Genomic DNA, 23,724 nt, shown 5'->3' on the forward strand with positions numbered 1-23,724 from the left:
AGGAAGAAGTCTGAATGTGAGGCAGAGAGAGAGAGAGAGAGAGAGAGAGAGAGAGAGAGAGAGAGAGGCCAGCCCCAGGTTGCTCCACCCTGTTGCTCCATGGGTGGGGATGGCCTGTTGGGGCTGGTGTGGTAGAGCTGGATTTGAGGTTAGGTGGGGCTGCCAGGCAGGGCAGGCCTTTTCTCATTTGGCAGCCACTACCCTGTCACCTGCATCTCCAGTCCTGTCAGATGAGCCTCTGCTCCTTGTTAGTTAATCAACAGGCCAGAGGCACATGAATGGGCCAGTGGCCCTGCACAGCAGAGTCCCTGGAAAGGAAAGGGTTTCACTGGCCAAAGATTCTCACCAGGTGACCCCTCACTTAGAAAGAAAAAAAAATCTGAGGAGCCTGGAGGTTTCTGAACTGCCAGGGGCAATCAACTTGGTTAAGCAGGTTTCAGGACAGCATTAAACTATACAGCAAAAGTGGGGTTTAGATCTAGGCTTGAATGTTCTGAGATTGTTATACCAGGGCTTCTCAAAATTTTGCCACTTTGTTAGAAAAGTTTTACATGACTCTGAGTTTATAGAATTATAAAATAGGTATACAAATCATACATTTACTAATAACAAATCATCAAGACATTTAATTCTTTGTTATAGATACAATGTGACTGTTAAAATGAAAGCAAAATTCCATATGAATGAGATGAATGCACTTGTTTATTTATCTATTTATTTATTTTGTCTTTTCCAGACAGGGTTTCTCTGTGCAGCCCTGGCTGTCTTAGAATTCACTCCGTAGACCAAGCTGACCTCGAACTCACAGAGATCTGCCTGCCTCTGCCTCTGGAGTGCTGGGGTTACTTTTGTTTATTTTTTGACATAAAGATATCTTGGCCAAATATTTGACATCACTGAATTTAAGAGTGTTTTTCAGAATTGATCAATATTTTGATTTTCTAATTGTTGATGCTTTTTTCCATAAATATGACAAAATGAAGCGGGCATGCCTTTAATCCTAGCTCTTGAGAGGAAGAGGCAGGTGGATCTCTGTGAGTTCCAGGCCAGCCAGGGCTACACTGTGAGATCCTTCTCTAACAAAGAAGAGTGGGCTGGAGAGATGGCTGAACAGTCAAGAACACTTGTTGTTTTTGCAGAAGAGTAGGGGTTCAGTTCCCAGCATCCACATGGTGGCTCACAACTGTCTGGAACTCCAATTCTAGGGGATCCATTGCCTACCTCTGGGCTCTGAGAGCTTCAGACACACATGGGGTACAATGCATACATGCAGGCAAAACAGTCACATGCATAAAATAAAAATAAATCAATCTTTTAAGAAAAGAAAATGTCAGAAGTATGTTTAGGGCCCTTCCAGAAACTGCTGGAAATTCTGGTCTCAAGTGAAAATCCATTTTAATGATTTTTTTAAAATGGAACTCATCAGTTGCTCAAACAGCAATTTTAAAAGTCAAATATTCTAACAATGTAATCCAAAGATATGCTAGTGTAAAACATACTGAGGAATGATGGTAGAAAAATATTAAAGGTCTTGTTTTCTGTAATTAAACCATTGTTTGTTTCTGTAAGAGCAGACAAGTTCATAAACATGGTTTAAAAAAAGCCACTGCCATAATATGCAGTTGTATTAACTCTCAGGTGAGATGGTTCAGACATGCAGCTTCCTAGCTGCATGTGGTGATGGCATGCACGGTGCAAAGGGCACATGTTGTGTGTTGAGAACCGAGGCTGTGGGGAAGGCATATGATCAGTGCTGCAGCCCCCACCTTGAATTCATTCTGTGTTTGGGTTTGAAACTTTTGGTTGTTGTATAGTCAGAAACCTTTTACTGTTGCCGAATTTTTGACAGCTCCCACATTAAGTTAGGCAAGCCCATATCGGGGCTCGAGCCACTGTTTAAGAAGCTGTGTTTCACTGGGTGGTGGTGGTGCACGCCTTTAATCCCAGCACTTGTGAGGCAGAGGCAGGCGGATCTTTGAGTTGAGGCCAGCCTGGTCTATAAAGCTAGTTCCAGGACAGGGTCCAAAAGCTGCACAGAGAAACCCTGTCTTGAAAAACAAAACAAACAAACAAAAAAGAAGCCATACTTCATACCATGCCTGGTTGAAAAGTGTACTGCCAACCTACTTTGGGATTTCTTCTGCTAGACTTCCAGGATCTTCTCCCCACTGCTCCCTTTGAAGCCTGTCCTGGAACTAGCTCTGTAGACCAAACTGGCCTAGAACTCAAAGATCTGCCTGCCTCTGCCTCCCTAGTGCTGAGATTAAAGGCGTCCACCACCACCATCCTGCAGCTTTTTCTTTTAGACCACCAACCAGCTCCTAAATCATAACATGGAGACTTATTAATTATTAATGCTTGGCCTTTTCTTATGCTTGTCCCATAGCTCTTATAACTTAATTTAACCTGTTTCTCTTCATCTACATTTTGCCTGAGGCTTTTAAATCTTTTTTTTCCTTCTGTACATCCTACTGGCCCTGACTGGCCCTGGGGTGCCTCTGTCTTTCTCCCTCATTCTCAATCATTTCTCGAGCCTAGATTCCTTCTCTTATTCTCTTGGCCTGCCAGCCCCTCCTATACCTTACCTTTACTGCCTAGCTATTGGCTGTTCAGCTTTTTCTCAGGTGCCTTAGGCATGGTGAAACAAATGCAACACAGCTTTACATAGTTAAACAATTGCAGCATAAACAAATGCAACACATCTTTACATAGTTAATGTAATAGTCCACAACATTCCTTGGTCTTGTATTTTTTTTTTAACATTCACTCATTTGGGTGTATATTCACGCAGTTGGGTAGTGCGTGCCATGGCCTACATGTGGATGTCAGGAGAACCGCGGAACCAGTTCTCTCCTTCTTCCTTGTGGGGTTGGGACTGAAGTCAGGTTGTCAGCTTGGTGGCAATAGTCTTTACCTGCTAAGTCATCTTGTCAACCCTGGTTCTGTAGATTTTTTTCAAATTGGATTTATTTTATTTAAAAAATTCTATGTATCTATGTATATTATGTTGATGTGTGCATGTGAATGCAGGTGCCAGCAGAGACCAGAAGAGGGGTGTCAGATTCCCCTGGGTCTGAAGTTACAGGCAGTTGGGAACTGTCTGACGTGAGTGCTGGGAAGTAAACTCAAGTTCTCTGGAAAAGCTGTAAGCTTTCTTAACCTCTGAGACATCTCTCCAGGCCCTGATTCTGTAGATTCTAACACGCCCATGAACAGCTGACAATTTTCTAGAGAAGTCTGTCTGGCAGGCCTATCTCTAATCCCCAGCTTGCATTGCTTTAATGAATGATCATTCTCCTTTTATGGATGAGAACACTGGGGTTCAGAGAGACTTGCCCACGATACACACATCTGGTAGATGGCAGGGCTGGGGTAAAGCCTAGGAAATTTGGTGCCAGCCTTAGCATCCATGTCACCCCTATGTTGTGCAAGTTCTTGAAGACAAGGGGAAGTCTTTGAGACCTGACCTCTAGAAGGATGCTAGCACTGCCCTCTATAATTTTATCTGGAATCTTTGCAATCCCAGCTTAGCCCTGTGTGATATTGCTGGTGTTTGCCTACATCTACCCAGTTCACTCACTAGGTGGAAGTTTTTACCTGTGAATTCTCAGGTGTGATTCCATGAGGTCAGTATACAAAGGTTATGATGGATGTGGGGCTCCTCGGGCTGTGTAGCTTGTCTCTGGCCTCATGAAACTGAGCCAGTATGCCAGAGCCCAGTCAGTATACCACAGACAGGAAGTCTGGCTGCTGAGTGTGCATCCGTACTGGGGTACAGTGTGTGGGGGAGTTTCTGGAAGGTGTTTCCCTCTTTAATCCAGACCTCTGGTCTGAGAAGAATGGTCTGGTGTGGGTGACAATATGTCTGGTTTAGAACGTTAGCACCTATGGTAGGGTACAACTTCCTCACTTGCAGTTCAGCTTCTGGCAGGATGTGGCTGATTTCAGGGGGTCAACATCACAGGCTTGGGAAACAGGAGGAGCTTTAGGGAGGAGGGTAACTGCTTTAGGGAGGAGGGTAACTGGAAAAGCACCCCTGCAGGGAGTGTAGTAGAGATGTCTAGGTCACTTGGGCTATTGTCCAGCATCTAGTGTCCATGACAACAGATGTCTCTTTATCTTTCCTGAGTTTCAAATTTGGAATAGCAGTTTTCCTCCTTGCATTATAATGGAAATTGGAAAAACCTTGGTTTTGTTGCTCTTTAGCCTCCCGTGGTCCCAACCTTGTGGCTGGCAGCAGATGTCCAAGTGTGACAGCCATTACGCAAGAGCTGAGCTCTGTGTGAAGAGTGATTTCAAACATACCTGTGCTCTAACAGTGTGCAGAGCCTTGCTGGAGGGCTGGCTGGACTCTTCCAGCTAGGGAGACTGTGGCTCCTTGTAGCATGCTTTTTATTTTGGGCCACCAACCAGCTCCCAACTCGTGACACAGGTACTTGTTAGTTACAAATGCTCGGCCTTAGCTTAGGCTTGTTTCTTGCTAGTTCTTATAACTTAACCTACTTCTCTTCATCTACATTTTGCTTTGGTGTTTTTTTTTTTTTTTACCTTTCTTTCCTTCTGTATAGCTTATTTTCACTTCTTGTGTCTGGCTGGCAGCTACCTGTCCTGTCCTTCTTTTTCTCCCTTGTTCTCTTCTTCTTCTCTCTCCTTTTGCCTATATTGCTCCTCCTACTCATTCTGTCTGCCTGCTAGCCCTGCCTGACTCTCTTCTGCCTAGCTGGTCAGCTTTTTATTAGACCAATCATGTGCCTTAGGCAGCCAAGGCGAACAGCAATACATCTTTATATAATTAGACAAATGTAGCACATCTTTACATAGTTAAATATTCCACAACGGCTCAAGGAGCACCACTGTTTTCACAGAACACTGGCTCTGCTCCTCTTGTTCCATTTGAGCTCTTGTGTAACCCTAAATGAGAGGTTATATAGGGTGCAGAGAAAACAGGGGCTCCAAGATTAAAAATCTTTCCTGCTCTTCCTAAGTAACCTTAGACAAAAGTCAGTTTGGGAATCTTTTTGTCAAACTCTCTTTGTGGTTGAACCTGGATTTGTGTATATATCAAGGAGCAGGATTCAGTCTTGGTGGCCGGAACTATGTTTGCATTTTTTTTAAAGACAGGATTTCTCTGTGTAACAGTTCTGGCTGTCCTGAAACTCACTTAATAGACCTGGCTGTCCTGGAACTTACTGAGATCCACCTGCCTCTGCCTCCCAAGTGCTGGGATTAAAGGCATGTGCCACGACCACCCAGCCTATCTTTGCATTCTTGAGGAGACATCACAAGTTAACACACACTCTTAGAGGGTGGGGTCTCTCCTTTTGGTGGCTCACATACTAATTTTGCTTGTACATTATTGGCTCTTATATGGGCTCTCCTAAGTTTCCTCTGCATCTGGAGGAACCAGCCCTCGTTGGGTGGAAGGAAGCTGGGGTAGCTGCTCTCCTCCCCACCCTCTTGCCCTTTTGGAACTAAGTGGATTAGATTGTGGGTTTCAGTTGTGATTGAAAGCCTGCTGTGTGGGAACTCCAGAGGCTTGGCCTTGAGCAGGAATACAAGGCACCTGCTTTGGGAACCAGGACTACCTGGAAGCCCTTTCAGTGCAGGAGTGCTTTCAGTGCAAGTTTGGTGTTGCCTTTTCTGTAGATGAAGCCTTAGTCTTTGCTGCTTCTCTGCAATGACACTGTTTCTTTACCTCTTTCCTTTCCTACCGGTTTCTCCTGCTGTGGCTCCCCCTCCCCTCTCTCAGGCCTTGCCATTGCTGGTTTCAAGTGTTTCCATTTGGGATGGGCCCTCTCTGCAGCATGCCCACAGGCCCTCCTGACCCAGCACAGGGCAGGGCAGGTGCTGGGGATTCATTCTAGTTAGCCTATCACTCCCCCATACTTAGGGGAGGGTTGGGGTGAGACAAGAGCAAAGAACGCCTGGCTGTACCCACGCCACTCCCAGTGTCCCCTCCTGTTGTCAGCTTTGACCAGGTGCTGGCAAATAGTGGGATCAGGCGCACTTGGGCTGAGCTGTAACTTGAGAGTGGAGAGGGGGAAACCAGCTTTAGCTGCAGTCTCTCCTTACTGGATCTCTTACTGGCCCAATGGCCCGAGACTATTGCTTGGACGGCAGTGCGACTAGGTGCATTATGACTCCCGTGGTTACACGGCCAAAGTCAGGACAGGAAAGGACCAGGGTCTTAACAGAGCCTTGAGGCTAGCAGAGGAGCCTGGGAGAGGCTGGGAGGACTTGGATTGCGAGGTGCAACCTGATTCTCTTTCTGTAGGGTGGGGCAGAATTTGAGCTGCCCCTGCACTCTCTGGGACGATCCCCAAGAGACTTTCTAGACTGTACTTAACTCCGTCATTCCAGTAATCTCAGAGGCTATTTCCAGAGTGTGAGTGGCCAGGGCCTGCTCAGCCACACCCATTACTCCATTCGGCCTCCACAGGGGATCCAGAACTTGTCCTACAGATTTTCTCTACATTAACAGCCCTCTTCCCAGGATGTGGAAGGGGGCCTGGCAGGTATTCTCCATGATCTCTGGCAGGCCGCTAACCAGGATCTGAAGGGTAGAGATGAGCGCCTCACTTGCTGAGTGTCTACATGCTAAATGCAGTCAGCAGAGTCTGAGAACTGGTCACCACCCCCCGGACATGGCTGCTGCCACTGAGGTTCAAAAAGGCAGAGTAACTCACCCATGTTCACAGAGCAGGGTTGTGTCCGTGCTGGGCTGGGTGCCAGGCTTGGCAGGCAGCTAGTTCCTGGCTCTCTGCCATCCCTCCCTGTGTGCCATAGTCAGCCCAATCTGTAAAATGAGGGGCTGGGTGCTTTCCTTGGCAAAGGGTCTTCCTTCTGACCGTGAGACTTTGGGTGGGCAGTGATCATGAACAGTGCCAGGGAAGTGGGCAAGAGCGAGTCTTGCAAGTGTTGAGCTGCAGGATGGAGATTAGCCAGAGGCTGCCTTGGGATGCCTGTCCCCTTGCCACTCAGTGGATGGTGCTGCCGGGGAAAGTGCCAGCTGCATGATGCCGCTAGCAGGGTCTATGGTCAATTACGGACAGGAAACTGGGGTTATGACTCAGGTTTGGGAACTCCTCTCCATTCTCCTCCATGGCTCAGTTAAATGTTTGAGTCAGGCTAACCCAGTGCCAGGGAGCATCCTCAAAAAGCCCAAGAGAGCAGAAATGACTCATTGTAGCCCATCACCTTTACAGGGATGTCCCTTGGCAGTGCCAAGTCATCATCCTGGCCCTAACAGGGCAAGATCTCGCCCCTTCTCCTGCTCATGTCTATGGTTCTTTGGCATGGCTTTTAAATTTAGGAAAATTCTTCTGGAAGCTGGCTAGGTATTGGGGACTTGGGCCTACTCTGGGTGGACAGGGACAGGAGTAGAGAGGACCTGGGGTGGGACTGGTCAAGGAAAACCGGAAGCCTGAACGCATCACCAGTACTTCTGGAGGAATCTGAGCGAAACGATGTCTGCTTACATCCATGCAGACCTGTGTGAGGAGCTGGAGAGCCGTGGATGAAGCTAAGGAAGAGGGAAAGATGCTGAGTTGAGCTGATACAGGCTTTGGGAACTGCAGGGCCAGGGACAGAATCAGAAGGTTCCCTAGGGGCTCTTGCCACACCTGGGATCTAGGCCATCTTCCCTGTACTCACTTTGTTTTTAAAATTTTTATTTTTTTTATGTGTATTTTCATTTAATTGTATGTTTATGAGTGTTTTGTCTACATGTATGTCTGTGCACCACCTGGTGCCTGGTGTCGACGGAGGCCCAGGTGTTATCACCTGGAACAGATACAGACACACGTGGGTTCTGGGATCAGACCCCGGTCCTCTGGAAGAGCAGCCAGTGCTCTTGACCGCTAAGCCATCTCTCCAGCCCCAATGTAGTTGATTTGACAGAAAAAAAAAGAAAGAAAGAGAAAGAAAGGAAGAAAGAAAGAAAGGAAGGAAGAAAGGAGAAGAAATTATTTTTCCTCTGAGAAGACAGAGGTAGGCAGCAGGCCGCCCTTGTGAGCTCTCTTGCAGGCCCCATGGTTTACTTGTCCCTTTGAAGAACTGAGACTGTTTCCTGACCCTCCAGATTGCACTTGAAGGCTGTCTTTAAATTCTGGGAAACAGGGAGAAGAGCGGAAGTTTATCTCAGGGCAAGGCCTAGATGAAGCCAGGCATCTTCAAGCAAACTCGGAAAGCCATTTCCACCCATGAAGTAGTGTCCCCCAGTGCATTCAATGTGTGCTTGTCATTGTGCTAACCTGAACTCTGTGTGTGTTCTCAGTCTATCCTCGAGGATCCCTGGGGAATGAGTACTGTCTTTGTCCCCACTTTTCAGATTGGGCTAGCGATTCAGAGGTATGGAATGGCCTTCCCCTGGATGAGTAGGGGGAATGAATTAGCCACCAGTGTTCAGGTATGCCCCTCCTGAAACTGTGCATGTCTGTGGTCACAGCAGGCTTGCCATGCATGACCTGAGGCACTGGGTCCCTGATTTACTCCAACTAACACTCATGTCCCCACTCTCCTTGCCTATGAGACCAATTTGCTCGATCTCTCCTTTCCTCTCCTCCTCTTTTTCTCTCCCTTTTGGTTTTTCAAGACAGGCTGGAACTCACTGTACAGACCAGGCTGGCCTTGAACTCAGAGATCCACCTTCCTCTGCCCCCCCCCCCCCCCGCCCCCAATGCTGAGATTAAAGGCGTGCACCATCACAACCCGGTCAGTTTTGTTCTCTTTTTCTGGCTGCATTTCTCTCCCATCCCTAGTCCACCAGATCTGGCCCTTCTGCCTTTATTTCTAGGTTGTCTGGAACTGGCAGGAAGGAGACAAACTGAGGCCATCAAAATTTAATAAATTGGAGGAGTCTGTGTTCTGAGACTTGCTGACATCAAAATGTGCCTTGGCTCCGCTGTCTGCCGGGCATCTCGGGGAGGCTGGGGTTCGGCGGGGCAGCTGCTCCCCTTCTCCCAGAACTCTGGTGAATAGTGGACAGGGAGGTTCTAACTTGCTGGATCCTGGCCTTGATCTGGAAGGGGAGCAGTCATCTGGGAGCCCTCTGTGCTCCTGTGTTCCCTTGCAGGGTAGCCTTCCCCATCTGCTCTGCAGGGGTACAGTCCCTGGAAGAAGGGAGAAGAGAGGGAGCCCAGGGCAGTTTCTCAGAGCTGACCTCCTCCATTGCAGTGACTCATGCAGCCCCCATATCCTGGAGGACAGAGTGTCTGTGACAGCGTTCCCTGCCAAGTTTTGGGCCTGGCGCCGAGGTAGGGCCAGTAAATGTTTGTGGGATCTGGGAATGGACAGGCCTTGCTAGGGAAGAGAGCTGAATCTGGGATCCTGGGGACTTCTCAGACACAGAGGTGGCCTGATGCAAATCACTTGACTACGGGAAGCCACAGAACCTCTGAGCCACAGTCTCCTCAGCTGAAAATGGCGGGGGGGGGGGGGGGGGGGGGTAACAGTGCAGCTGTTGAAGGGCAAGAGCTCCTGGGTATAACGTACCTAGGACAGGGCATGGGATCTGCAAACCTCTGCCACTGTTGACATATCTACCAAGCCTGGTCTGGACCCAGGAGTATGGGGCCCAGGTCTAGGAAGGACTGGTTAGCCCTTTCAGCTTATTTTTCCCTAGTTGATGTTGCGGGAGTATTGCCCCCCAACCTCACAGCTATGGAAAGAAGGTAAAACCTCTCTTTATTTCTCTCTCCCTATGTTTGTGTATATTTAGAAGCCAATAGCTCTGGGTTCAAGTGTTTCCTCATTATTTGATGGTGTGACTTTGGGTAGGTCACTTAACCTCAGAGAGAGCCAGTTTCCCCATAGGTGAGAGGGTATTGCTAGTTCTTCTCCAGATACATGTGCGAAGTGTGGGATGTGTCAGCATAAGCATGGGCTGTGTACCAGGGAAGAACAATTGCTTTGAAAGGCGGAACTCATGTTGACCCGAAACCATCCTTCCCTGGGCATCCAGCTTGGGCCTGGGCATTCGGGGGTCATTGGTATCAGCTGACCTCCCTGGAACTTTGCATCTGAGGAGGAGAAGGTAAATGACCAGGGTGCGACAGAGGACAAGCTGTGGTCGGAACTTAATGAAGTGCAGTCTGATCTGGCGTGAGGCCAGCTAATCCATGGCTGCGGAATTGGTTCCATTAGCTCTCTTAATGAGCTACAAAAGCTGGGAAAATGAGTGTGAGAAAATAATGGCACATGTCTGTGGCTCTAATTTGAAACTGTGACTAAGAAGTTAGATTTGACATCACTACCAGCTCCCTAAATAGCACTGGTACTCTTGAGGATACGACCGCAGAGAGCGTTGGGGGGGGGGGGGGGGGGAATAGGGACATTGTAATGACTTTGGTTTTATAAGGTCCAAAAGCTTTTAAAGAAGCTCTTGTCACGCCAGTGAGGTGACTCAACACGTAAAAGTTCTTGCCACCAAGTACTTTTTGATTCCCTAGTACCCACATGATGGAAAGAGAGAATTAACTCCAGCTAGGTGTCTTCTGAGCTCTTCCACACGCCTTCTGTGGCACACATGATCCCACAAGCACACACATGCACACAAGATAAAGTAAATTAGTATTAAAAGTATTAAAGAGTAAGAAACCCTTGCCTCTGTACCCTGAATGGACTGGGATGATGTTTGCACTCAGGTCAGAGGTGGAGGCTTTGCTTCATGCTTTCAGCAGACAGAAACAGCCAGACGGGCACACCAGCAGGTGGGGGCCGAGGGCGAGTGCATTCACAACCCCACAGAGTGCAAGGCAGGGTGGTCTCATACATAGGTTGGAACCAGGTGTAGTAGTCCACACCTGTAATGTCAGCACAAATGCAGGATCCAGGCTGAGTTCAAGGCCGGCCTGGGCTTCACAGTGAGCTCCTATACACAAACAAAAAGGCTAAGAAAAGAGTCCCACTATTCCAATGGTGTCTTTTATAAAGAGAGGGTAGCGCCTGTGGGAGTCACAGTCCCCAATCACTGTGGAATTAGGAGTCATAAGGGACCCTGGAGATGGCTGAGTTTACCAACTCTTGTCAGGGAGGATGTGTGTCGGGGCTTAATTTGTTGTCTTTTATTTTTTTAAAGTAACACAGTATTAGATTCATTATGGCCTTCTCTCTCTCTCTGTTGCTCTCTCTCTCTCTCTGTTGCTCTCTCTCTCTCTGTTGCTCTCTCTCTCTCTCTGTTGCTCTCTCTCTCTCTCTCTCTCTCTCTCTCTCCTTTTTGGTGTTTGGTTTTTCTGAGACAGGGTTTCTCTGTAGCCTTGGCTGCGCTGTAACTCACTCTATAGACCATGCTGGCTTTGAACTCACAGAGATCCGCCTGCCTCTGCCTTCTGAGTGCTGAGATTAAAGATGTGCACCACTATGCCCAGTTCATTATGATGTTTTCTTTCTTTGTATTGTTTTTTTCCTTCTAAGACAAGGTTTCTCTGTGTAGCCCTGGCTGTTCTGGAACTCAGTCTGTAATCAGAGATCTGTCTGCTAGCTGCTAAGATTAAAGTCATGTGCCACCACCGATTGGCATCATGATGGCATGTTCAAACATAATTTGTTTTCATTGCTCCTCTTTCTCTCTCTTTTTCTACATCCTTCCCTTCCCCCTGCCACATCCAGTAGCCTCTTCCACGTCACATGAGTTCTGTTACCTTCGGAGACCTCCTCTCCCCTAAAATGCCTGTCCCTTTCCCCCTCCCATGGACCACTTTCCAGTTGTAGTGCTTTGCTTACCCATAGGCTCCTCTGGGAGAACATGGGACTCCTACAGAGAGCATAGTCCTCTAACACTGTATTCGGGTTTTCTGCCTGCTTGACACTGAGCATACACAACCCTAGTTCGTCAACAGTAGAGAATGCAGTGCTTCAGCTTCCTGTCTGCCCTGGCCTGAGGCCAGGATGAACCCTCATAGGTGAGTGAGAAGGTGTTGAGGGGATGTACTAGTCCTTGGCATTGTCTCCTCTCTGTCCTCTGACAAACAAAGCTTGGATCCCAAGAAAGTAAAGGGGCTGGTTATCTTGGTACTTGGTGCAAGGTTCACCAACCTAATTTAGTCTTTATGGGGGAATCCATATTGAACATGTCCATTTGTGTCATCTGTGTCTTCTGCAGAACTATTGCTGAAGATGTTGCTGGAACGTTTTGCCTGTTGCCTTTCATATAAATTGCTTTTGGAGTTTGGTCTCTTGTAAAAGCTGTAGTGCTTACGTGGTTTGTTTCTTTGCCAAGACTACCAGGAAGCTCAGAATTAAAATTTGTCTTTGTTTATACTTAAAAACTTAAATAGGTTGCTGGTAATTTTGTCTTTTCATTCTCGAGACAACCAGAAGCTTTTGTTTTACTTGACTTCTCTTGTGCTTTGGAATTATATAATGCCTGAAATCATGTGCCATGGAGGAGGTATATGGAGATAACGGGGTTGATGTCTCTGTGGTTTCTCTGTGGAAACCCCTCATGTTCTGTGTGTTATCCCCCCATGGAGCTGGGACCTCAGTGGTCTAAATGGAAGGCATCTAATAGAAGTTTCCAGGCTCTGTCTTGGGCAAGGCTGTCATAGATTGAGTTGTGGCGGCAAGACTATCATTCTTTCTTGAGACCCTCCTTGTGGCCAATTCTCTTCAAGTCACTGTGGAGAAACCCAAGCTGTTGGAAGAATTAATGGACAGATGGATGAATCTCACTCTCTGAGAGTTCAAAGTCAGCATCAAAGAGACTGGAGATGCATGCATACCCAAATACCCAATCCCCACCCTTTTATAATTTTTTAAAAAATGCTTCAAGATCCCCGGCGGCAGCAGTAGGCAGCAGAAATGCTGTAGGTCCCAAATGGTGGTAGTGGGCCATGTAGCGGCAGAGACAGCTGCTGGTCCCTGAGCAATGGCTGGTCCCAGGCAGGGAGACACATGGCAGGCGAGGAGAAGACAGAAACATGGATAGACACAACTTACAGAGTGAGGTTGAATATTTATTCAGGGGGCTATGAAGGGAGAAGCGGGGGGAGAGAGAGAGAGAGAGAGAGAGAAAGGAAGAGAAGAGAGAGACAGAAGGGGGAGAAGCAGAGAAGTGGGGAGAGAGGCAGAAGCGAAGCTGCCTCTCCGAGAAGAAGATGGAAAAGAGAGCTAGCTCAGGCCGAAGCTGAAGATCAGCCTGCCACAGCGATGGGGAAGGGAGTGGGCGTGGCTTGTCTCTTAAAGGGACCAGGGACCAAAACCATAACACACCCTACCCCATACTTTTCTGCATACCATGCATATACCCTTTCACATGCACTTTGTCATGCATGCACACACCTACATGTCTATACATACATATACCTCCAAGTGCTTATACACCTGCTCACAGATTTATTTCGAATTTAGTTTCCTGAGTCTAGTAAGCCCTGACTTTCCAACTTGTAGCCTTCCTCTCATCTCTCCTTAGATACCCTCTCAAAACTCAGTTCCCTTCCTCTCCCAGCCTCCACTGTGAGACTGGAGGCCCCAGGGCAATGACTTCATCTTCCTGGAGCCTCTGTCTCCCTCACCTGCAAATTGAGGCTAATGGTTCCCACCCTGCTTGCCTCACAGGGCGGCACCAAGCATTCCCAGGAGATAAAGGACAGCAGTGTATTTTGTAAACTGCAAATTGTTTTCCAAACAAACAAATGCTACTATTGTGTTCTTAGCCCTGAAACTCAAGAATCCACTGTCACTGGGTTTGGGTGGGAGTGGGTAGAATTTGGAGGTGGAGAAGCGTGCTTTCCTGAGACCCAGTTTTACCTGGGGCTGCCAGAAGGGCACCAGCAAGTCACTGGCTTGCCAGGGTCTGGCCATCTGGCTGCCAGTTCAGAAGGCAGGAGGGAGAATTTGGCAAAGGGGAAGGCAAGGTGGCAACCACTGCTTGAAAGGCTTAGGCTACAGAAGTGTTCAAGGACATGTCACCTCAAATTCAGTGCTTTGCTGAGCTTCACTGGGGTCCAGACTTCAGTTATAGCCAGGATCTCTGACTCTTCAGAAGAAAACCTTATAGTGTATGTACACAGATGTCCCGCTGTGTGTAGATGTTTGTGTGTGTCTTTTGGGGACTAGCTACAGACGTGGAGCTGCCCAGATGTCATTGCTGGCACCCCCTCCCCAGCTTTGATGGACCCCTGAGGAACCCAGGAAGCAGGAGGCATAGGACTGAAATGGGAGGGGGGGTTCCTGTTGGTTTGTCATAAGCTCATTCCCTAATCTTTTTGTTCCTACCACATCTGTGACTTGCCCATTATGAGTAGACCTGAGTGGACTCCAGTGTGTGGTTATGGGGCCCCTCTTTGGGGGCCATAGCAGTGACAAGAATAGGTACTTTGCAAATAGGTCTTGTCCAAAGGCTCCCTTTGTTACTAAGGCTTGCAGGAAAACTGGGGAAACAGAGGCCCAGATACGGTGCGAGAGAGATCTCAGTAGATCCCGTGGCGGGTGAGGAGCATGGGTGGGAAATAGAATATGCCATGCAAAGAGAGTTTGAGTATGGAGTTTATTTAAAGGGAGGGCATTGGGAAGGTAGGGGGAGGAAGGGAGAGATACGGGGGGGGGGGAGAGGGAGAGGGAGAGGGAAAGAGAGAGAGAGAGAGAGAGAGAGATTGGGAGTGGGAGGAGCTCTTCTTAAAGGGGCTTTTGCAACTGCACACAGTGCTGTGGCAGAGGATGCCTGTGCCCAAGGTGCAGGGCCAAAGTGTACCTGGATACTAACACTAAGCACATACTAAGAATAGATTCTGGGCCTCCTATCTCTGAGTCTGTGTTATTCTCATGCTTGGGAAACTGTTTAAAAAAGCATCATGTAGGGCTGGAGAGATGGCTCAGCGGTTGAGCACTGGCTGTTCTTCCCAGAGGTTCTTAGTTCCATTTCCAGCAACCACATGGTGCCTCACAACCATTTGTAATGAGATCTGGTGCCCTCTTCTGGTGTGCAGGCACACATGCAGGCAGATCACGATATACATAATAAATAAACCTTTAAGAAAAAGAACGATCATGTAGAGTCATGTACCTGCATGAATGAAGTCAACTTGCCGTGGGGACTAGTGTAAGTTCTCCTGGGTCCCTGGAAGAGGGAGTAAAGTCTGGTTCACTGGGGAGAGTGGAGAAGGTATGTACCGAAGATTTGAGGATGTCATGCCTGTCCTCTGTGGAGCCTGCCTCTTGTTCTTATCTTGTTCCCATGATGCACTGCCAGAGTTTCCTCCTGTCATCCCTCCTTTGTGGAGTAATCACCTAATTTACAAGTAATATCAGAGACAGGACCAATCACACCGACCCTGCTCTGTGGGCTCACAGTTTGAGGGAGGCCGCAGGATGTTGTTGGCCTTGGGAGAGATTGCGAGAACAGTCTTGTGATCAGGGACTCGTTACTTCCTCTCTTTGTGCTTCAGTTTCTTATCTAAGAAATAATGATGACGAGGTATTCTCCTAATATTTGTAACGTGTTCTGAACCGGACCAGGCGCGCTGAAAGTACAGTGTTGTGTATATAGTTTAAGGGGTGATCAAAGGAACAAGCTAATTGTAGGCTGTGAGCATTGTGGCATGGGAGGTAAAAAGGGCTATGACGTGGGAGCTCTCTGGGGAGCTGGGAATGTTTTCTATCTCGATGGGGTGTGGTTGCCAGGGTGTGTGGGATTGTCTAAACTCATTGAACCAGACCTGTGAGACCTGCACATTTTAGTGACTGTAAATTATACTCCGTAAATAAACAAACAGAAACTGTATATCAGACAGAGAAAAATAAAGGGCGAAAGGAGGTGTTTTTTAGGAAGGATGGCCAGGAGGGCTTCTGGATAGAGGTGACATTCAGGGGCATCTTGGAGGAGGAGAAGGCTCCAGCTGTGGGAGAAGAAGGTAAGGAAACTGCTGTCCTAAGATTTGGAGGCTGACAACGTAGTTCAGTTGGTAGAGCGCTTGGTCCCCAACACTTCATAAACCAGGTGTGGTGGCACATGTCTATGATTCCAACTCTCAAGAGGTAGAGGCAGGAGAATCAGGAGATCAAGGTCATTCTTGGCTAAATAGTGAGTTCAAAACCAGCCTGGGCTCTATGAGACCTTGTCTCAAAGGGGGGAAAAAAAGGAAAAGAAAGAAAGAAACAAAAGCCTGGCAGTGGTGGCACACACCTTTAATCCCAGCACTCAGGAGGCAGAAGCAAGTTCAAGGCCACCCTGGTCTACAGAGTTCCAGAACAGCCAGGGTCACACAGAGAAACCCTGGTGAAAAACAAAAACAGAAACAAAACCAAAAACAGATTTATGGGGTCAGAGAGATGGCTCGGTGAGTTTGAACCACTTCCTGCACAGTGTGGGTACCTGAGTTGGGAACCCCCGGCACTCATGTCAAAGGTTGGATATGGCAGAGCATGTCCGTAACCACAGTCTGAGTGGGACTGAGATTGCAGATCCTAGGGACTCCCTGGCCAGCCAATCTACCTGAAACAGGGAACACCAGATTCAGTGAGAGACCTTGTCTCAAAAAAAAAAAAAAAAATAAAATAAAAAAAAATAAAAAAAAAATTAGGTGATAGGACCGGAAAGATGACTCAGTGGTTAAGAGTGCCCACGTGGCAACTCACTGTCAGTAACTCCAGCCCCAGGGAATCCGACACCATCTTCCGGTTTCCTTGGGTACCAGGCTCGCATGTGGTACACACACATGTATGCAAGCAAACACTTACACATAAAATAAAAAAATATATATTTTTAAAGTGGAGAGGAAGTGTGATGTTGCCGGGCGGTGGTGGTGCATGCCTTTAATCCCAGCATTTGGGAGGTGGAGGCAGGCAGATCTCTGAGTTTGAAACCAGCCTGGTCTACAGAGAGAGTTTGAGGACAGCCAAGACCTGTCTTGGGAAGGGGGGAGGAGGTGGAGAGGAATAGAAGAAGACACTCATTGTAGAGCTCTGGCCTTCACATGTTCATGAGCAGGCAAGTACACCCATACACACACATATGCTTACGACAACACACACACACACACACAGACACACACACACACAGATTGGAGGCTATGCTGCGGGACAAATCAAGGGGGCAGAAGTGACAGTCCAGGAGATTTCTTGGCAGCTGGACCCAAGTCCAGGTTCAGGATTCTGACCTGCAGAGAGAACAGAGGAAATATTCGTTGCTGTACTGGGAACAGCCATTCTCAGGGCCTAGGTACTGAATGGCTATTTAGTCTATGTGGGAAGTAGGATAGGAGCCTCACATGGCTTCCTCTCCGATCTACTCCACCTGCTCCTCCCTGTCAGGCCCAGCTCTGAGTTTCTGTGGCTCTTCTGTGGCCACTCTCTTTCTTCCCTCATCCCTCTCTTCTTCCAAACTTTGCCTTCCTCCCTTCCTTTGCTCAGGAGCCCAGTGTTTCTTTTGAGGACCAGTCAAGAAACCCCAGTTCACATGCCTTGCTTTTGTTCTGCACCTGCTCCCAACCTGACTGGTAAAACAGAGGGAGGGGCTGTTTGGGAGTAGCGAGTGCAGTCTGCCGGCCTGGATGAACTGTTTAAGGGCATGGAGGTAGCAGATCATGAGGTGGGTGAAGACAAGTCTGGGTGCTGGGGCGGAGGGTGTTTATCTAGAGGGCGTGTGGAAAGGAGATCTGTGTCCATGGATGGAGAAGAGGAAGGGCAGCTGACCCTGCTGGGCGATCGTGGGCCAGCAAGCGTGGGGTTTCTGAGGAGAGGACTTGGGTGGGAATGAATGACAGGGAGGCAGAGTGAGGAGGGGGTCTAGAGCCAGTCTGGGAGGCCTGACAGACAGGTCAGACAGGTCAGCCTGGGGAGTGGGAAGTCTGGCTCACCTGGGGGCCTGTGACTGAGAATGAGGGCATTGTAGCTGGAACCAGCCCTGACACAGTGGAGGTGGGCCTCTGAGACAAAAGCCCTCAGCTCTGACAGCAAGAAGCCAGTGCTCCAACGTGGACCTCAAAGGTATCCTGAGAGGCCAGGCTCCATGGTATCCAGAAGTGGCCTTGGCCCACAACTGTTCCAAACATACCTACCTTGGCAGGGTAACAGAGGAGGGAACTCAGAACTGACAGAGGGGCTTACTAAGCCCTGGATCCCTGTATTTCTTGCGTTGCCTGTATTCCCAGGGTGAAACAGAAATAAACCCTTCCAGAGCTGGAGGAACAGCCAAAGGGCAGAAGATTCCAGAAACTACTGCTTTCCTCTCCCTTCCCTGGGACACTGCCCTATCTTTATCTGGAGAACTTGGTTCTACAGCTGTCTTAACTGCACCCTTTGTAAAGTGCCCCCACTCTCCTGTTTGGGGGAGACTGAGTCCAGTCTGTCCTAGGTTCCTCTAGGTGCTGAGTAGGGCAAAGATGATCGGAGCGCGATCCTCAGCCTTCCTCAAATAAGAAAATATAACTGGTCGTTGGATGAGCAAGGCTGCTGGGGGTGGCTTGTCACTATTGTCCCTATTCTGGGCCCTCTCCACTTGTAAGCTGACTTCTTTCCCAACTCCCCCAGGCTCTCTCACTCCCAGGATTTGCTCATTTCCGATGATCAGTCTTCTGGAAGGCAGCCATAGCCCAAGGCTGTTAACCTGAGCGAGATTTCTGACACTCATGCCCGCTTTACTGAGCGGAGTCTGGTGGGGGTGACTCTGTCATTACTACATTTTACAGGGCTGTGGGCTGTGGCTTGGAGCTGTGCATACTTATTTAAGGCCGCAGTGAGTACTGGATGAATTCAATCCTAAAACTACATCCAACCCCATGCAGTTGTCACTTTCCTCAGTTAGAGTCCGTTCTGCCCCAGTCGATCCCTGCATTATAATCTGGGGTCTGTAGGCTTGGGATGAGGGTGAGCTCACCTTGACCTGGCTCCAGGTCTCTAGCATCAGCCCCTTGCTCTGCACAGATCACAGGGAGGCTACAGAGGTAAGTTGAAAGCCAGAGGTCATGGCCAAACAGCTAACTGTATCTTATTTATTTAATTTTAGTGTGTGTGTTTGTGTGTGTGTGTGTACTTAGAGGTCAGCTTACAGGAGTTGGTTCTTTCCTTCCACCATGTGGGTCCCAGGGATCAAACTTAGGTCACCAGGCTTGGTAACAGGCACTTTTACCCACAGCCATTTCACCAGCTCCAAGCAACTCATTTTAGAAGCACTTTTCTTGGTAGTGACAGTTTTCTTCCTGCACCCACTCCTGGAGAATGTGATGTCTTAATTACTTACCTTTGCTCCTATGGGGATACGGCTGTGACTCCCTCCACTCAGGGTCAGGTCCCAGGGGGATAGACCGATGGACACAGGCCTCCATGCCTCTTCAGTCTCTGAATATATGGTTCCAGCACCTTCTCTGTGTGCTGAGTTTTCCCTTCTGCCTTTCTCTAGCACCCCCACATCCCCATGAAGATGCTGGATGAGGGACATGAGGAGTCACTAAGGGCCTGGCATATGCAGATCCCAATCAGCCTGGATAACTGGGCAACCCTGTCATCAATTGTAAAACTGAGGCTCAAAAACTATGTGGTCCGTGGCCTGTGGCCCCATGTCTCACATGTTTTACCACAAACCTTGCTCAATCTCTACTTCATTTGCTTCCCCTGAAGAGAGAAGTAGGGACTTTTCTGACCTCTGATCTCTAGCCTGTCACCCACCTCCCAGAGCCCTCTAGACCCATTGGCGGCGCTGCTTGTGCCCCTTAAGTTCAGAGGCTCACTGGACCATAAAGCAGGGAAAGCTGAATTTGAATTTTCACTCTGCCCCTCACAGCTAAATTCCTGGTGCTTCAGCAGGTTCCAGGCCTCTTTGAGCAAAAGGAGGGTGGGGGATACGAGCCTGATGCCCTTGGTGCCTGCTTCCCACAGCTCCTGTATGACAGCCCCAAGGCCCGGCAGGAGGTGGACCACCACTGGCAGGCCTCAGGCGGCCCCCACATCGTGCGCATCCTGGACGTGTATGAGAACATGCATCATGGCAAGCGCTGCCTCCTCATCGTCATGGAATGGTAGGCAGGTGCCCTCCTTACCTTTGAACCCCTCTGGTGTTCTTGTGCCCCCAGGGTCACCACAATCCAAGGACATTCTTCTTCAGATAGCAGCTCTGAGTGGCACTCCAGCTCTTGAGGAGTTGTGGAGTAGACAGTCACAGGCCTTGGATCTGTAGACCTGGCCGCCAGGGCATTTCTACAAGGGCAGAAAAAAATACATCCTCAGTTCTCTGTTGCCTTCCTGGACAGGACTTCCACTCTGCGAGGAGTTGTCAGAGAAGGCTGCCAAGCCCTGACTGTGTGGGCAGGGAGCTTTGGAAAGGAGCAGGATAACACAGCTCCTTGACTTTCTCCTTTCTATGGGACTTGTCCTATTGGATGGTGGGTGATGAGACGTGAGACGTGGGGACAGGAACCATGGCCTCCTCCATCCTGGACTTGTGCCATCAGCACTAGGGTACAACCTTAGCCTTCCTCAGACCCTGTGCCCCCTGCCTGGGTTCTTTTTCTCTGCCTTTCAAGTCTCTCCTCCCTCCATAAGTTAGCTAGCTGTTCAGATATGGGGTTTAGACCCTGGCTCAGCCACCCATTCGCGGTGGGATTGTGGGTACCCGCTAAGCTTTCTGGATCTCTGTAACTCAGACAGTAAATGTGGAGGAAGAGCGTCATGAGGTGTTCACCCCGAGCTTGACTCTGTTCCAAGCTCTCCCAGTCAATCTTCATGACTCCTGGAGGTTGGTGTTATTATTCTCTTTTAACAAAAAAGGTAGCTGAGGGAAAGAAGGCGACCAGGGTTCTGTAGCGATGTGCACAGAGGGTGGAACTCAGGGCATAGCACACACTGAGCATGCCGAGAGCAATGGGCCATGATGATGACAACTGATGTCTCATGCATCTGGGGAAATACCTTTGGATAGGGTTGGGGGTGTCCAAGGTCTCACAGCCAGACAAAGCCAGCACCACAGGGAGCATGGGAATTTTCTAGCAAGGATCCCACCTTTTCTTAGTTCCAAAAGTTCAGATCAACTCACCCAAGTTGACAGCCACTATCTGGCAGGTTCTCCAGGGCACACGGGCTTAGGCCTCTGATCCAGAGCAGAGTGAGTTGAACAAGACAGGCAGAGAGAACAGGTACTCACTTCTTCACCTTTCTGTCTTGCAGCATGGAAGGTGGTGAGCTGTTCAGCCGGATTCAGGAGCGTGGTGACCAGGCTTTCACTGAGAGAGGTTTGTGTGGGCCCTGGGACCGGTGAGGAGCTAGTGTGGTAAGCCATACTGGAGTTGCTATGAGATAACTGGGCAAGGCCTGCCCCTCGCTGAGCCTCAGGATTCACAGAAGAACTAAAGACAATTAGAAGACTTTAGAAGAACTAAAGTCCCCTCAAAGGGTTTGTTCTTTGAATCTGTAACTTTGTAGGTAGACTACCTACGGTCTTGAGGTGGAGAACTCAGAGGCTTTTGGTGCTGGCCCCTGGTGGAACTGCTATGAATTAGTGTAGGCCGGAGGAAAGAGGCCTGGGTGGGCTCAGAACACCCTGGGAGGAAATTTGTCTGGGTGGGTAGCTAGGATGGAAGACCTACCTGACTTACAGGACTGCCATCTAGTGCTGGTTTACCAGACCATGCTGAAGAGAGATTATGGGTAGGTGACCTTTAACTGACATAGTGTCCCCTTTCCTCTCGCGGTGCCCGCAGAGGCTGCAGAGATAATGCGGGACATTGGCAGTGCCATCCAGTTCTTGCACAGCCAGAACATCGCCCACCGAGATGTCAAGGTGAGCTGCCAGAACTCAGCCCGCAGGACGGCTCCCAGCACTCACTGAATTCCTTGCCTCAGCTTCCCTGCTCGCTCCACTGCTCTTCTCTCTCCCATGGTACAGCAAGCACACTCATTCTGCTCTTGCCAGATGGACCTCCTTGTTTTCTTCAAACACTGGGTAATCCCAATAGTAATGAGAATAACTGCCTACTTCCAGCCAGTGGGCCCCAACAAGGTTCTCTCTATATATAGGTATATAATTTTATTTTATTTTTTTACATGCCAATCCCAGTTCCCCCTCCCTCATCTCTTTTAATGCTCACCTGGCTCTGTGGGATGGAGCCATTACCCATTTCACAGACAAGCAAACTGAGGCTCTTTGAGCATTAACTATCTTGCCTTAGGCTTAGTTGCTGCATGGGGAATCATTCTTTTGTTCACTTGTTCAGCAAGAAATTTTATGACCATCAATGTGCCAGGCCTTCAAGAGGGGGCTGCCTTATAGTGTCTTATAGGGTCTTTGGTGAAGTCACAGATAGCATTTAAACAAATTAAGCTACCAAACAACAGCATTTAGCTAGAAGCCATTTTCTTTTTTTTTTCTTTTTTTATTGAGAAAAGGAGAGAAAAAAAAAAAAACAAGTTTCCACCTCCTCCCAGCCTCCCATTTCCCTCCCCCTCCTCCCTAGAAGCCATTTTCTGACTGTTTGAGAAAGGACTCCAGGTGGTCCCAGGGCTGGGCCCGCTGGCTTTCCCAGTGATCAGGCTTGAAACATAGGAAGCACAACGCTCCAAATTTTCTTTTCTGGGAAAACTAAGGTCTTCTGGGCAGCCCTCCATACACATAGCTATATGCTTACACACACATAAGCATTTGTGTGTGAGCCACTATTAGCACAGCCTGTCCCTCCTTGCCTTTGCTTGGCTTATTTCCTCCTAAGGCTGAACCTCGGAGCGTGGAGAGGCTAGCTAACGTGCCTCTCTGGTGAGGGCTCCCAACCCATACAGTTACCCTTTGATTCAGGATACATGCACAGCCAAAGCAGATCCACCTTCTAAATCCTTGCTTTATTTTAGCCCCTGAGTTCCCTTTTTCTTAAGGGAAGAAAAATCTGCAGAGCAGAATATGCTAAATCGCTTCTCTGTTATTCCAATCCAAGGTCAGATCATCTCAAGCAGAACCTGCTGGATCCAAACTGGAGCACTGCTCTTCCACCCGAGTGTTGCTTGGGTGTTATCCCTACTGCTCCTCGGCATAGGCCTGGATCCTACCTGGTCACTAAAAGCCAACTTTCAGGGCTGCCTCCTCCACGGAGCCCTGCTGGCTGTCCCCATCTGCCAGGCCCATCTGTGCTTTGCATCTAGGAAGATTTCTTCTGTGTGGCTCCTGCTCCCCTAAGCTACCTCAAGTGGACCTAGCCTGCTGGCTTTGTGGGCTTCCTTCTGGGTTGGGTGTGGAACTGTGCTTGGCGATGATGCTGGCTCATGAGCTGTTTGCTTCCTACCTCGGCATCTTTTCTGGCATTTCCTGGTATTCACACCGACTCAGGAACAGAAGTTTCTGCCTAGGGGCTTTCTATGGTACCCGGTCATTCATGATCTTGGCTGAACACCTGCCTCACTTTTCTCTCTGTGAATGAAGGTATCACCTCCAATCCATGTGACCATGGTGACCAAGGTTCAGATGTTTTCATAAAAGCAGAGATGGGTCATCATGTATTGGGATGGAGGCAGGGATTTAAGGTTACTTTGGGGCTCTGCCCCCCCCCCATGGTACCTTCCTCTATACCAATGCTTTCTTTCTCTTCCGGATGCAGCCTGAAAACCTCCTCTATACATCCAAGGAGAGAGATGCTGTGCTTAAGCTCACTGATTTTGGCTTTGCCAAGGAAACCACCCAAAATGCCCTGCAGACACCCTGTTACACTCCCTATTACGTGGGTGAGTCTTGTAGCATGTGGCTTGCATCCCCCTTGCTGTATTCTGCTGTAGACCGGGGCAGCCAGTGGGTTGTGGGAACCAAAGTGTTAAAGC

General features: G+C 48.8%; 1 protein-coding gene across 1 annotated transcript in view; it reads left to right on the forward strand.

The window, feature by feature from the left end:
* Mapkapk3 (MAPK activated protein kinase 3) overlaps positions 1-23,724 on the forward strand; it is a 32,208-nt gene that overhangs the window by 3,719 nt on the left and 4,765 nt on the right. Inside the window, exons 3-6 of the mRNA XM_041677517.1 lie at positions 19,810-19,949; positions 21,094-21,158; positions 21,627-21,706; positions 23,508-23,631. Coding sequence (XP_041533451.1) covers positions 19,810-19,949; positions 21,094-21,158; positions 21,627-21,706; positions 23,508-23,631 — 409 coding nt within the window. The remainder of the gene's footprint in view (positions 1-19,809; positions 19,950-21,093; positions 21,159-21,626; positions 21,707-23,507; positions 23,632-23,724) is intronic.

This window comes from Microtus oregoni, unplaced genomic scaffold, assembly GCF_018167655.1.
Source record: "Microtus oregoni isolate MIOR12 unplaced genomic scaffold, Mior012 000028F_ref0000031, whole genome shotgun sequence".
Lineage (NCBI taxonomy): Eukaryota > Metazoa > Chordata > Mammalia > Rodentia > Cricetidae > Microtus > Microtus oregoni.